The sequence below is a fragment of the Girardinichthys multiradiatus genome, chromosome 13 (assembly GCF_021462225.1).
Source record: "Girardinichthys multiradiatus isolate DD_20200921_A chromosome 13, DD_fGirMul_XY1, whole genome shotgun sequence".
In the NCBI taxonomy this organism is placed as follows: Eukaryota; Metazoa; Chordata; class Actinopteri; order Cyprinodontiformes; family Goodeidae; genus Girardinichthys; species Girardinichthys multiradiatus.
The window spans coordinates 43,729,073-43,744,304 of NC_061806.1; the positions used below are offsets into that span (position 1 = coordinate 43,729,073).

General features: G+C 43.1%; 1 protein-coding gene across 2 annotated transcripts; it reads left to right on the top strand.

The window, feature by feature from the left end:
• Window positions 1-201: 201 nt before the first annotated feature.
• LOC124879582 (lysine-specific histone demethylase 1B-like) lies at window positions 202-14,900 on the top strand. Of its 2 annotated transcripts, none has more exons than XM_047384259.1 (21): window positions 202-404; window positions 579-784; window positions 1,500-1,621; window positions 1,694-1,783; window positions 1,880-1,991; window positions 2,064-2,177; window positions 2,262-2,300; window positions 2,944-3,136; window positions 3,232-3,416; window positions 3,646-3,816; window positions 3,895-3,969; window positions 4,064-4,198; window positions 4,287-4,458; window positions 7,472-7,599; window positions 7,725-7,856; window positions 8,540-8,614; window positions 8,690-8,806; window positions 9,934-10,059; window positions 10,874-10,996; window positions 11,875-12,027; window positions 12,259-14,900. In XM_047384259.1, the coding sequence occupies exons 1-21, from the start codon at window positions 389-391 to the stop codon at window positions 12,340-12,342; spliced, it is 2,568 nt and encodes an 855-aa protein (XP_047240215.1). In that variant the 5' UTR covers window positions 202-388; the 3' UTR covers window positions 12,343-14,900. The 2 variants fall into 2 exon arrangements, with proteins under 2 accessions (XP_047240215.1, XP_047240216.1); XM_047384260.1 differs by having other exon boundaries at window positions 203-404; window positions 642-784.
• Window positions 14,901-15,232: the final 332 nt, after the last annotated feature.

A 15,232-nucleotide genomic window follows, 5' to 3' on the forward strand; every position in this document is an offset into this window, starting at 1 on the left:
GAATTGAATTGGATTTATTGCACTTCTAATATTTTGTGTCTCATTAAATCAAGTTCACATACAGAATTGTAAAAATATACACAGAACAGTGTCTTACATGTTAGAATGCATCAAATATTTTCAAAAATAAACGGTAAATGGGTTGTACTGTTTTACCTTTTATTGTTCTCAGATTTAAGTTATGATTTCCGAGGCCCTTTAAATATAGCATCCAAGCCCAGCCGAACCAAACCGCCCATTTCCGGTGGTAAACAGGAAGCTGTTTTCTGATATCAGCAGCGCTTTTCTCTCTTCATAACAGAAGATAATTAAACAAATTTATCGGACCGGTCCATAAACAAAGAGGCGATACAGAACCTCGGTTTAACTCGAGCTCAGCTGGAGGGTCATGCTGTCGGACGCAGGTTGGTGTTACAGCGGCTAACTGCTACATGCTAACTAAAGCGACAAGTTGCTGCTTGGTTTATTTAAATAGCTGAAACTGTCAAAACTCACCACCTGTTCGCTATTATAACCTCATTCAACTTTTAACCTGTTTATCATCGCATCTGCCTCTAAAGCACGTTTATCGGTTACAGAAAAGGCCTGTTTTCTGCAGAGCTCCACTGTCCCCCTGACACCGTTTGTTATTGTGGCTGCAGATTACTCCGGGGACGGGTCCAGTGCTCGCAGAGCCAGGAAGCGGAGCTCCGGGGAGTCCCCGGGGGACGGACAGGCCCTGCGCTCCTCCGGGAGGCAGAGCACGGCCCGGGTAAAGCGCAGCAACAACCCTCCACCTGGACAGGTGAGCTCTGTTTATGTCGTAACATCTCTGCTCTGGTGCTAAACCTCCATTTGTTCAAAAAATCGCATCCAGATTTCAATATTACGAGACACTGGTATTTATTATTACATACGATATTACTCAAACTTTACCGAATTGGTGCTGCACAGTACTTCACTCATAGTTGGCAAAAATCAGTTGGGACCCATTAATTTAAAAAGTCTGACGTCTAAAAAAATATTTAAAATTGGTTAAAAAAAAACAACCTGAGAACTTTGCTGGTTTGGATCTGAAAAAGTATCGGATTTAGTCTGGAAAATGTGTGGGAAGCCTGGACTTAACAAGATCCTGGCCACCCCATAGAGGAGGCTCATTCAGCAGCTTCTGATCTCCTCCTTTCAGTCATGGTCCATATCTCATGACCATTGGTCCTAAGCTACTTCTTCTCCACCACAGACCAGAGTAATGTCCTCATTCCTGCAGCGGATGCTCTGATCCATCCCTCTGCTGCTCCATCATAAAGTCATCCAGGAACAAACACATAGATGCTAGAATGAATCAAGATAAAATGACTTTAGCTCATGTTAAATCTTTGGTCTAGTGTCACAGACAAGTTGAATTATATTAAAACTGCTGTTAAATTAGCTGCAATTAATTACTACTGATTCAGCACCTCATCAAAATGGACTCTCAAAATAAATCTGTGGTGTTTTTGATCTTCTCCTCTGGATCCCAGAGTAAAAGAAAAGCCACAGAAACGGAGGAGGAAGATGAGCAGGCTGAGAAGAAGTACAGAAAGTGTGAGAAGGCTGGATGCTCGGCCATGTATCCTGTTTGTTTTGCGAGTGCATCAGACAGGTAGTGGAACAGAAATAAGGTTTGTTTTAATCACTCAGACTGTCTGTAACGGCTGCTTTTCTTTGCTCTCAGGTGTGCAAAAAACGGATACACATCTCGCTGGTATCACCTGTCGTGTGGTGAACACTTTTGCAACGAGTGCTTTGATCACTACTATAGAAGGTAAAAGTTAACACTGACAAAAGGCTCAGCAGAGGGATATCATGATACTGTAAATATCCTAAATTAAACATATTAAATGAATGTCTTTCTGTGCAGTCACAAGGACGGCTACGAGACCTTTGCTTCCTGGAAGAAGGTCTGGACTAGTAACGGGAAAAGTGAGCCCAGTCTTAAAGCCTTCATGGCCGACCAGCAGCTGCCATTCTGGGTGAGCTGGATAACATTTTCCTTTTTATGACAAGTTCTCTTTCCATCAGTAATGTTGATATGTTCCTTTCAGGTTCAGTGCACCAAACCGGACTGCAGGAAGTGGCGCCAGCTGACCAAAGAGATCCAGCTCACCGCCTCTCTGGCAGCAACATATCGCTGTGGGTTGAAGGTCAACAACATCAAGGTAAAGAGGAACCTGATAAATTAGCCGTTTATCCCTGGTTTTCCCTGTTTGTTCATGATGGAAACGTTATGTTTCTGCTCACAGAGTGAGGCACCTGACCAGTGTTCCCAACCAGAGGACCTGGTAAGATACCAATCTGTTTTAAGACCAAATTACAAAGGCTACAGTTATTAAGAATTGGTGAAAAGCCTTACAGTAATAACAAATATATATATAAAACGTCCTATTTTCTGTTAGGCATTTCCTCACACGTCTCACTTGATTGATTGATTACTTTATTCAACAGACTCATGGTCCACAAGAAAACAACAACACGACATATAAATTGAATTGCATGTTCTCTTGTTTTTCCCCTTTTGTCGCACGTCTAAGAGAAATGTAGCAGTGTGTTTGTGTCAAATCTTTTTTTCTCCCCAAGAAGCCATGAATTGATAATTAGAGGTTCTTAGACACGCTGATTGACTTAACAAGCTAAAGTCTTAAATAAAAAGCTTTTAATTTGAAAGAATTGTTGTGGGTGCATTTTTTTTTTTTTTACTGAAGATGGTACTGTTTGCCCCGGTGAATAAATGTTTGGAAATGAAAGTTTCTTTTCTTAAATTTTCAGTGTGATATTATGCTGCTGCTGCTGTTGAAGATGAATTTATTTCAGTGCCTTTTGCTTTACCATGGGTGCCAAAATGTTTAGAAAGCCCTGTTTAACGATTATTTGTGACTCTTGAGGGGTTTGCATGTTCTGGTAACAAGAGCTGTCCCATTTCCACAGAGGGTCGCAGAGGTGAGCGACAGCTGGTGGCACTCCATGCTGATTCTACCGCCGCTGTTAAAGGAAAGCCCGGCCGGCGCGTTTCTCTCAGCATATTATCCTGACTGTGTGGGGGTGAGTCCGTCAGGGTCTCCCTGCGACGTGTCCATGGCCGAGCTCAGGACGGACCCCTGCAGAGCCGTGCAGCCACAGAGTAAGTCTGAGTTCAGGAGACGGACTGAGCAGAAATCCTGTGAGAATTTTAAATCAGAGCGATGCATGATGATTATCACTCTTCTCATCTGTCAGTTCCAGGTCTGTGTCCATACTTCCAGCCGTTCTACCAGCCTAATGAGTGCGGCAAGGCTCTGTGTGTGCGGCCTGACATGATGGAGCTGGATGAGCTTTACGAGTTTCCAGAGTTTTCCCGTGATCCCACCATGTATCTGGCTCTAAGGAACCTTATCCTGGCCTCCTGGCACAAGAACTGCCAGGTGAACACCAGGCAGCAGTGTCGTTCTGCATTTAAGGTCACATGTTCTTCCAGAAAAACTGAACAGGACTTTCTGTGGTCCATACTGTCCTGTGATCTTTATCAGAAGTTCTCCACCCTATCTGAACGGCTGCAGGAGTCTATATCCTTGCAAGCAAATATCTCAGAAAAATCGAAATTAGAAGCAGCAAATGATCAAAAGTTTGACATTTCTTCTTGTCTTTCTGAAGGAAGTGCTAACTGCTGAGAAGTGTGCCCAGCACATCGTTGTCCGTGGGTTGGTGCGTGTGTGCTGCGTGCAGGAGCTGGACCGGGTTCTCCACTTCATGACCAGGAAGGGCTTGGTCAACACTGGCGTGCTGGCAGTGAAACATCCTCTGCTGCCTGAAAAATACTGCTCTGTGAGCACCACTATATCTTCATCTTGGAGCTTTTAGATCCATCATCTGGTCGGGGCTCACTGTATGTTCTCTTTGCAGAAGAAGGTGATCATCATCGGTGCTGGTGCCTCAGGACTGGCTGCTGCCCGGCAGCTGCAGAACTTCGGCACACAGGTAAAGATCCTGGATCCTTGCACCTCCATTCTGGATTTGCGTCATCTCTGTTGTCTGGTCACAGCACTGTGCTCCTGAATGTTCTGGTGTCCAGGTGGTGGTGCTTGAGGCCCGGGACAGAATTGGTGGACGGGTGTGGGATGACACATCTCTAGGCATCACTGTTGGCCGAGGTGCCCAGATCGTTAACGGCTGCGTGAACAACCCCATCGCTCTGATGTGTGAACAGGTTCATCTGCTCGAACTGACAACAGTCTGATTTATTTATATTACTGTTCACGCCTCTGCAGGGAGCTGATAATGACTCTCTGCTGCAGATGGGCATCAGGATGCACAAGCTGGGCGAGCGCTGTGACCTCTTCCAGGAGGGCGGGTGGGTCACCGACCCGGCCATCGACAAGCGCATGGACTTCCATTTCAACGCCATCCTGGATGTGGTGTCAGACTGGAGGAACGACAAGTCGCAGAAACAGGACACACCACTAGGAGGTGCTGTGCATTTTCCATAAATGTCAGCTATGTTTGAGGTTAACTGCCGCTGACACTCATTTTTAAAATGTTTTTGTTCATGTTTAAAACATTGATCCGGTCGTAATAATTAGCTCTACCGCCGCATCAAGGACTATAGCCTCTATATATGGTCGCGCTCTTAATCCCTACACCATAGACATTAATACATAGACGCCTCTTTGAGTGGGTCAGCCCGCTGCTGAGACGTAACCATGTCCACCGTATTGCTGGAGGCAATGTTGCGATGTGAACTAGTACAATAAAGGGACTTTATTTCATAAAGCACATTTTAGCAGAGATTTACGTTAATGCCTCAGCTTATTTATTCACACACACACTTATGTTCGCATGTACGATGGAGAATCATGGCCAAGCTAAGAGAATTTGTTTTTTTAAATTACAAGAACAAAGTCAGAATTTTTATGAAAACTCTCACAAAAAAGCGCAGCTCTCCATGAGTTCGTTTGGACAACTAAACAGTTCGACCATTTTCATGCTGCACACGTAGGAGGCATTTTGGCTCTCTGACTTGACTCCACAAAAATGGCGGCGACGTCTGAATGCTGCTCAGCGTTCGATAGGGCGTCTACGTATTAATGTCTATGTCCTACACCATCAGCACCGCGCCCCTAGGCGTCAGCCTTGTTGGGGGAGAAGTTATACAGTATGAGTAGCATGCAGGTTCTCTCATCCTGACGCACTTTTTCAGGATCTTAAAAAGCAGGGATACATCTCTGAGCTCAGGAACTAGTTCTTTGTTTCTCTCTTACATCTGAACTCATCCAGGTCAAAGCTGTCCTCCTGGCCTCACCACCGAACCCCACTTTCTAAACGCCGGGTCAAAAAGCCAGACCATCCTGTGCAGAGCTCCAGAAAATCCCCAGTGTGTAACAGGCCACAGTAAAACAAAAGTTACGTATGTAATTACGGTTCTATAAATCCCTACTGACCGCCAGAGGGCGGCGCTGAAAGCACTGAATGTTCCCTTTGCGCATGCGCAGTTCGAGTAATTATACCAACAGAGTCACTTCTGTGACACCGGATGACCACAGAGGCTATATGTGCCATCGTCATTTCAGGCTCTGTTCCTACAGAATCTTCTCGCGGAGGCAAGGATTCGGAGTGACAGAGAATCTCTGGCAGTCATCTGGGGTTCATAGAACCGTAGTTACATACATAACTTTTGTTCTATTTCATCTCTACTGACCGCCAGAGGGTGGTGCTGAAAGCACTGAATGACTAATACCAACCGTGTCACGAGGAATCCTGGGCACATACCTCACTGAGAGGGCCCAGCGGAGCCATCGCAAAAGAACCTGGCCCAGGGGGTGAGGGGCGGCCACATTAACATTGTAGAACCTGGCAAACGTGCTTGAGGAAGCCCATGATGCAGCAGCACATATGGCCTCCAACAGAACCCCCCTCATAGCAGCCCAGGAAGCAGAGACTCTCCTGGTAGAGTGGGCCTTCACACGGACCGGCAGCGGACGGCGTCATCATACCACTATATTATAATTTCTTATAACAGAGCTATTTAAATGTTCCACATTGTTTTATTGTAAAACTCACAGAAGTGAGAAGCTTGTTTACAATGAAAATAAGTTACTGAGTTAATTAGGTTCTTACTAGAAACAACCCCGGGGTAAATTTATTTAGCCTTTTGTTCTCATTTTTCAAATATTCCAAAAATCCTTTCATTTTTCATCCTTTTTATATCTGAGCAGATTTTTTTAAGGTATTTGGAATGAAATATCTGTTTTGAAATTTAGACTTTTGTTCCATAATCTGTGATATTAATGGAATATATTACATATACTGCAACTCAAACATCATGTTAATAGGAAAAATTGATTGGGGTTTTAGTTCTTCAGTTCTTGGTGTCCCTCATGGATCAGTTCCAGAACCTAATTTTGTTTTCTATTCCTACTTAAAAGCAGAAGCCCTTTAAACTCAACTTTTAAAGTCGCTTTAATTCAATTCAATTCAGTTTTTTTTATATAGCACCAATTCACAACACATGTTGTCTCAAGGCTCTTCACAACAGTCAGGTTCATACATTCCAATGAATCCTAACAATTGAACAGTGCAGTCAGATTTAGCTTTTTATTGATAAATATATTCTTTTTGCTTTGCAAGTGACCAGTTTAGAGTGAACATGGGCATAATACAACACTGAATCAGACAAAGACTGGTCTCTGTGAGGCTGCAGACCTAAACCTGACCCTTAAACCTTTGCTTGCTTTGCTTGGTACTGTGACAGCCTGAAGACTTCCCAATGAATAGTGTCCGCACACAAACTCACCGCCACGCTCCGATTCATTTTAAGTAATGTCCTCTGATGTGGAAGCGGCTGACCTAGTGTTTCCAGTAGGACCGCCCACTGTTAGTTTTAAAAGGACATTCACTTTTGGAAAAGATGGAGGATCTTCTAACAGCTCATCTAGCTCTCAAGCGGGCGATCTTTCGTATGGATCAAGGTGGCCGTGAAGTGTCTTTCCAGCATCGGTACCATGAGTTCAACCACCTGTTTGTCTCAAGGCTGAACCCTGTGTGCCGCTGAGCACCGTTTGGTTTGAGTTTGCCTTCGTGGATTGGTGGGAAAACACAAAGCGAAGTTTTCTTTTATCGCATGAATCTACTGGATTGGACTGGCGAGTGATAAAACGTGGATTGGATTTATTTTTTTTCCCCCTCCTCTTTTTTTTGGACTGAACTGCGTCATCAACTATTTAAGTTAAAGAACTGATTAACATTGGATGAACATTATTTTTGGGTGTAAATACTTTCGAGGCTTGTGAAAGAAACACTTTTTTTTTTTCAGTTTACTCGTACTCGTACATTTATTTGTACAATGTATGAAGTAAGGGTTCACAGAATCATTTTCTTTATGTTTATGGGGGAGTTCTGTGGATGGAGATCTCTGTTTCTGGCACAGGTGGAGTTGGATCTGATGTATGATTGTTTTATTCCTCAATGCTGGTCATCTCCACAGAAAAGGTCCAGGAGATAAAGAAAGACTTCCTTCAAGAGTCTGGGATGCAGTTCAGTGAGTTGGAAGAGAAAGTTCTTCAGTTTCATCTCAGCAACCTGGAGTTTGCCTGTGGAAGCACGTTGGACCAGGTGAGAACCGTGTTTCTGCTCCGTCTGCGCTACATAACGTGACAATGTTAGTGAGACTTTGCAATGGATTTATTTCACATAATTATAAACCGGCTTCTTTTTGTGTATTTCTTGTTTCTTTGTAGGTATCGGCCCGATTCTGGGACCACAACGAGTTTTTTGCCCAGTTCTCAGGAGACCACACATTACTAACGAATGGTTACTCAGTTTTACTCCACAAACTGGCTGAAGGGCTCGACATCCTCACCAATTGTCCGGTATGTCCTTCAGGATGGTAATTGTGGGTCTTGTCTTGAAGTTAAAATCTTGTTTCCATAAGGGTCTCAATGGTTTAGTTAAATCACCCAATGGAACCCATTTTCCTGTTAAATCTTGTTCAAAGCTGGAAGATCAACCTGAGGCACATTTTAAATTTATCCATGAGATCCATGACTAAAGGTTTGTTTTTACTCTTCTACAGATTCTTTATTAAATGCTGTTTTCTACTCATATTTATTTGAAATTGTTGTTATTTAGGGGAATCAATCATTTCTTTTGAAATTTCCAATAATATGGCAACTCAAGTTCAATTCAGTTTATTTTTATAGCATCAATTTACAACACATGTTCTCTCAAGGCACTTTACAAGTCAATTCAATCAAATCATACAGATTTCAGGTCCGGTGCATACATTCATACATACAGTTCACCCTAACTGTCAAACAGTCAGATTTAGTTTATTATTCAAATTGGTTCAAAAGTCGCTCTATCCAAGGAAACCACGCTGCTTCTGACTTTAGTTTTGTCCCATTTTTGACTTCTGAGTTCTTTCTTTAAGTGTTGTCGAAGAGCTAGAGACACTTTTATTTGCCAGACTTGTAACAGTGAAGTTTTCTCACTTCACCGTCCTGTTGGGTTTTAGAAAAACGCAAAATTGTTAAAATACTTTGTTTTCTTCCAGGTTCAGGCCATAGACTACTCAGGTAATGTTGTTAAAGTGACCTCCTCTAACGGATCCCATTGGACGGCTCAGAAGGTAAAACACCTGCTGTGAAACCTGATCATCACCATGATGTGACGTGTCACCATTAAATCAACTGTTTTCCTTCAGGTCCTTGTTACTGTCCCGCTGACTCTGCTTCAAAAGAACATAATTCGCTTTCATCCACCTCTTCCAGAAAGGAAGCTGAAGGCAATCCACAGTTTGGGAGCAGGAATCATAGAAAAGGTATTCTACAGAAGACCGGTTTTCTCCCAGAACCACTGTTTGAGTGAAGGTGCTCTGGGTTGGGGTGTCTATGATGGAGCTGAGACATGCCAATGCGACAGCAGCCTGAAGGTCCAGCAGTTTACGTTCTTCTCTGAGTTGGTTCATATCTCCATGCTGTTGGTCCTCTAACAGATTTCTTCTGTTTTCGGTACTAGTTGCTAAAATGTTTCAGGTCATCAAACAAATTTCATTAGTGGATAAAAACAACCTGAGTAAAAACAGAAACAATTTTTATGATGATTTCATTCATTAGCAAAAAAAAGCTCCAAACCAACCTGGGCTTCTTTGTGAAAAGTAATCAAACCCCATGGTAAGTCAAAATGTTTTTCCCGAAAGCTGAGCTCAATATTACAACACAAACCCAGGCCGGATTATTACCGGTCCTGCAGATATAATAAATACTTTAAATAAAAATTGTCTGATGACTGAAAGATGTCATAAAGCAACACCTCATCTAAAAAAGTTCAACAACAGCAGAGAAGTTATTGACTTCGATCAGTAAGCAAAGGGCTACTAAACCATTTAAGTTTAAGTCCAGACATGAATCTATTTCAGGTACTGTAGTGTGACCTTAAACACTTTGTTCAAACCCTAACCCTCCAACGTTGCTGAAATAAAACCGCTCCGTTGGAGACTGAGCCAAAGTTTCTCAGTGGAGATGTTGGAGACTCATTTCCAGCTATCAGGAACTGTTCATGTCAGCTGCTGCTGCTAAGGGGGGCACAACTAGTTAGTAGGTTTAGGGGGTGATTACTTTTTCACCCAGAGCCGGGTTGGTTTGGAGCTTCTCCCCTTAATGAAATCCTCCTTTTAAAAACAGCTTTCTGTTTTTACTCAGGTTATCTTGACTTAATTAACCCACATTAGTCTGATCTGAGACACGTATTTCTGACAATCAAGATAAAACAGGCCTAATCCGCAGAGAAGAACCAGAACCACCCCCCTGTTGCCCAACTGTTCACCAGAACATTTAATATCTGAACCGTCGGTCTGTGTGGATGAGCATTTTAGTTGTAACCCACTGAGTTTGGAGGCAAACATCTGGCAGGTTTTGTGATTTCTAAGTTCTGTGAAATATCTTGTAGATTGCTCTTCAGTTCCCGAACCGATTCTGGGACTCCAAGATCCAAGGTGCAGACTACTTTGGTCACATCCCGCCGTCTCCTGAGAGGAGAGGGATGTTCACCGTCTTCTACGACCTCGATCCTCAGGTTGGTTGAACTCCACACTTTCACCTTGAACTGGGTTTTATTGAACTGTACTGCTGCTGGAAACCAGTTTTATTTATGCTAATAACTGCAGATGGATGCAGGTTTTATGAAGAAACTCTCGTGGCTGGTCATAAAATTAATCAGTTTCTGCTGCTTCTTGTTAATAAACCTCCCTGATACTAGAGAACAATTATTTTCTTCATAAAGTCCTCTTTTTTTCCCTCATGTTTGGAGAATGTCTGTGTGACGTCCTTCAGGTTTTGTTTTAGCTACAATATGTAGCCAAAGGTATGTGTGTGTCTACTTCTACATGTACATGAACTTTGACATCCTATTCCTAACCTCTAAGGTCCAGTTTGTTGATGGACCAACCGCTGTCAGCAACAGCAACTGTAACCATTCTGTAAACATCTTCCAAGGTTTAGGAGTGCATTCATAGTCTGAGGAGAAAACCAGAACTGCAGCCTCTGCTCTAATTCATCCCAAAGGTGTTCAGGAAGGTTGAGGTCTGGACTCTGAGCAGGCTGGTCAAGGTTTTCCACACCTGCAGCCATGGCAGTGACTGGACCACCAGAATTCATTAATCTGGTTCTGGGACCCAGTACTTTTACCAGTATAGTGCATCACAGCTGTTAAATGTTGCTTCTGTCGCCACCTGCTGGCCAAACAACAAGTTTCTCCAAGTTAAATTGAACAAGTTTGGTTTCCATCTTTTTTATGTTTGCAGCGTTTCAGAAAGTCATGAATGTGTTTTCATCTGTCGGTCCTGGGAGGCAATAATAATAATATAGCTTTATGTTGTTTTAATAAACAGGGAAAACGAGCTGTGCTGATGTCCATCATGTCTGGTGATGCTGTTTCTGCTGTTGGGGAACTGGAGGACTTGGAGGTGGTCGATGAGTGCATGAAGGTCTTACGAGAACTTTTCAAAGACCAGGTATTAACCTTCAATAAGTAAATATCTCTGCAGTCTCTCGCATCATTGTGGAGGAACTTTGGTCCACTCATCTGTCCAGCTTCAGTTCAGACATTTGTGCACAACCCTCTGAAGGTCTCACATTTTAACTACCATGACGTCTGGACTTTGACTAGACCATTGCAATGCCTGGATCATTTTCTTTGTTAGCTATTCTGTTTTAGTTTAGGGTCATTGTCCTGGTTGTGACCCAGTTTTGGACCAAACTTCAACTTTCAGGCAGATGAGAATACTTTGGTATATAGAGGAGGTCATGGTCCACTCAATGACATCAAGGTTCCCAGGTTCTGTGGCTGCAAAACAAGCCAAATTAATAAGCCCACGCCACCATGCTTGAGATGTAGTATGAGGTGTGCTGATATGCTGTGTTTGGTTTTATCCAAACATTGAGTTCTTCGTTACTGTCAAAACACTTCAACCTTGGTCTCATCTGTCCAGAGGACATTGTCCCAGAGATCTTGTCCTAGTTTCTGATGCTGCTTTGTAAATCTAAGTCCTGTCGCCATCTTTGTTCTCACGCTTGGACCTTTGGCTGAATCTGCTGGTACATCCACTCCTGGGAAGATTGGCTGCTGTCTCAAGTTTCCTACTTGGAGTAGTCTTTCTCTCGGTAAAATGATGGACTTCAGGTAGTTTAAAAATTACCTCCTAACCCTTCCCAGATTGACCAGAACCAGCACTTGGTTCTCTAAAATCATTGCTGATTTCTTACATTCTTGGCATTGTGTAAACACACACCTGTATCCTCCAGAGGAGCAAACTCCTGAAACACTGATGATGTGATTTTTTGGGTTGCAGCACCTGGATGTCATTCAAGTATTATTATTGTTTTTTGACAGGAGGTTCCAGATCCTCTGAATTATTTTGTGACTCATTGGAACAAAGACATATGGTCCCAAATGTCGTACAGCTTTGTAAAGACAGGGGGCAGTGGAGAGGCCTACGACATCCTGGCTGAAGACGTGCAGGGAAAAGTTTTCTTCGCTGGCGAGGTACCACTGCTTCTTTTTATGCATGAATGATATATAGATCCCAGTTAAATGTAATAAGAAATTTAAATACCTCTGAAAATGGACCTCCAGAGGTCTGCAGAACTAGGAAAGAAAAAGCAAGAGTTTTACTGTAGGTGGATTAAATATAATCTTAGAGCTGCAGGGATTTTAAAAATGTGATGATAAAAGAAAACCTTCCTCCTTCAGCCTGTTATTGCTTCTTGTCTTCAGGCCACAAACCGACACTTCCCTCAGACTGTGACCGGAGCCTACCTCAGCGGGGTCAGAGAGGCCAGTAAGATGGCTGCCGTGTGACCGAACCAGCCCGGCGCTCTCTGGCACACCAGCATGAACTCCTCTGTGTCAAACAGACCAACACACTGCTGATCGCCTGGACTAAGACCGCTGCCTGTTTTCTGCTGCAGGGTTGGGTCAGGTTCTCATGGACCTGCTCCAGCATATTTCCACCCAGAGAAAGGCTTTTTATTTATATTACATCATCATTATTATTATTAAACCACAGTTTCAGAGATTAGAAACATGATTCAGGCTGAACAATGTGTAATGTGGGTAAACTCTGAATTGGAGGAGATTTATGTGATTATGGAAAATCTCTTCAGTGAGTTTTTCCTCCGTTTCCCAACTGTAAGAATTTCTGATCTGTAGTTTTTCTAGTCAATGTTTTGCTCGAATCGATTGTTAGATTTAATGAGTGATTCTTCCACAGCACTTTTGATTTTAAAAAAAAAGGAAATGATTCTGACTGAGTGGACCTCACCTTTCAGACCCCAACAGACTCTTCAGTTTGTTTCTCAGGGATCTTATCAGGAAAACAAGCGCTTACACTAAAACATCAGACAGTTTTCAATATGTTAGCATAAAAAAGATGTAAATCTGTCTCCTGAAACGTGATGTTCTTGACCTTTGGATTTGAAGCAGCCCTGCTGGTGCTTTAATATTTTTAAATCATCTGTTTTCATGCAGGACTCTGTGAATTAACGAAAATCAGAAAGATGTTGTTTTCATTTGATGAAAGCAGAAAATGTTGTTAAAAAGTGACAACAGCAGGAAGAATCTATAAAACATTATAAATTTGAGCCCAATAAGGCTCTCTGTAATCCACAGATCAATGTTTTCACAACAGAAAACTGCTTTTCTCTTGTTCCCGTAGTTCTTAAACGTCTACGGAAACATTCTTCATTAACTGGTATTAGATCTTCCAGGACCTCCAGGTTTTCCGTTTTCAAATTTGGACTAGGACTGAGTTAAACAAATTAATATTCTGGCTGAGCTTGGGGGGCTTGAGTCCTGGTGCGTATGCCTCCGTGGTTTTGGGTCCATGCATTCTCTGGGACTTGGTCCGGGGGTCTTCGGGACATCGGTGGGCTTAGTGGCCTCCTAAACTGGCGGGTAGGTACCATCTCATTGCATGTGCTCTCTCCTTTAAAGAGTGCATTCTGCTGGTGGGGCGGTGGGTCTGTGGGAGGGGTTGGGGCTAAGTCAACCTGGGTGTCTAATGTCTTATGTGTTCTGGGAGCTGTCCGAATGTTGGGGTGGGTGTACGTTTCCTTCTGGAGCAGAGGTGGGTGGTTGGCCTTGGGTGAGCATAGGCATCATTTGGATCTGGGTGGTTCTGGTTGTGATTCAGGTTCCTTGTCTTGGGGGAGTGAAGCCTTTTCCTTGTGCATGGTGGTGGGCAGGGTGATGCATCGCGGGGGCTTCTTTATTGCCTAGCTGGCCCTGGTGGTTTTGTTTTGCTTTTCTATGAGGGGTGCATGGGCCTATGCTAGCCTGGAGCTTGCATTTGGTTGGGCCTGCCATTTTGGGTTGGGTGTGGCTTATTGGCAGCCTCGGTGTTGGTGTTGGATGTGTTGGGTGAGTGCCAAAGCCATTAAGGTCACAAAATGGGTTGGGCTAAGAGGATTCCCAGCAATGGGAGTTGCTGAAAATGTCATGCCCTTTGCACTCTCTCCTAATGGGTGTGAGCGCTAGCTGTCAAAAAATAATGGAGGTGGGGTCAGCACGTAGGCGGGGCTGGAGTTGGAGCTAAAGTTGGACCAAGGACAAGGTTGGAATTGCTATTATGCTTTAGGTAGAGCTTGGGTCCGGGTTGTCATAAGATCGGTAGGCGTCTTTAGAGCAAGGTGTTAAGATGAAGGGTGGTAAAAAGGCAGAAGTAGTGTAGGGTAGGTGGGCTGATTCAGGATTAGGACATTAGGATAAGGGTTGGGAACAGTATAACAAAGGTGGGTCAACTAAGGTTTTAGGACAGTGTTAGTATTAGGGTAGGGTATCATGTTATTCGATTAATAGTGGGATGCACATTAGGCTTGTGTTGGGGAGAACATGGTTGGCAAAGTTAAAGTGTTAACATTATGTGTTGGAGAAACAAAGTTATCGTGGGTTGTAGGTCTGAGTTAGGTTAGAACATAGGGTTTGGAGTGGGGCAAGGTTAAGAGTCAGGGATAGGGTTAGGGTAGGGTGGATTTAGGGATTATAAAAACTGGCACTAATGCTGTTGGTCCCCCCAGTCTGGCCCTAGCCATCATTCATTCCCCAGGGTGTCATGGTATCAAGCCAGGAATTTCAAATTCTGTCTGCCCTTTTCCTCTGAGCAATGGACCAATAAGGCTTACTTGGAAGAACTAAGACTGAAACTAAAGACCAAGAATGTTGAATAAAGTGCTGAACGAAAAGTGCGTGGGTCTTTTTCCTCCTAAGAACATTATATCTGTGTTGGATAACTGGTAAGAATTGTATTTGAGGTTTCTCCAACATAATACATGTTGCAAGTTTTACAAGTCACAAGGTAAACACAGTTTCTGCTTTTAAAGTTGCCTGTTTGGTCTGTAATAAAAACCTTATTAAATTTATTTTGAACCCACTCTAGCTGGGTGAAAAGTTGTCCCTTATTCCTGGGCTTTGACGTCTGTGGGTTTCTGATTTTGGCCTGAACTAAACGGTCTCAGAGATTCTTGTTCCTCCTGTAAGCTGAGATGATCCTATAGTTTGGAAGAAGGGTAGAATCTGATTAAAAGTTAAGATTTTTTTTATATTAAAGAGTAAAGGTCCTGCAGATTTAGAATAACTAGTGGACGAGCCAAAGTTTGTTTTATTTGTTATGGTGGCACAGGTGTTCAAATTTTTTCTACACTTCAGGTGATTGCTAGGAGGTGTGGTCTCAGTTATTTAGCTCATATGGGCG

Coding starts and splice junctions, on each gene's coding strand:
- LOC124879582 (XM_047384259.1), top strand. Junction 7,600..7,724: donor GTGGAAGCACGTTGGACCAG/GTGAGAACCGTG, acceptor GTTTCTTTGTAG/GTATCGGCCCGATTCTGGGA. Junction 12,028..12,258: donor AAGTTTTCTTCGCTGGCGAG/GTACCACTGCTT, acceptor TCTTGTCTTCAG/GCCACAAACCGACACTTCCC.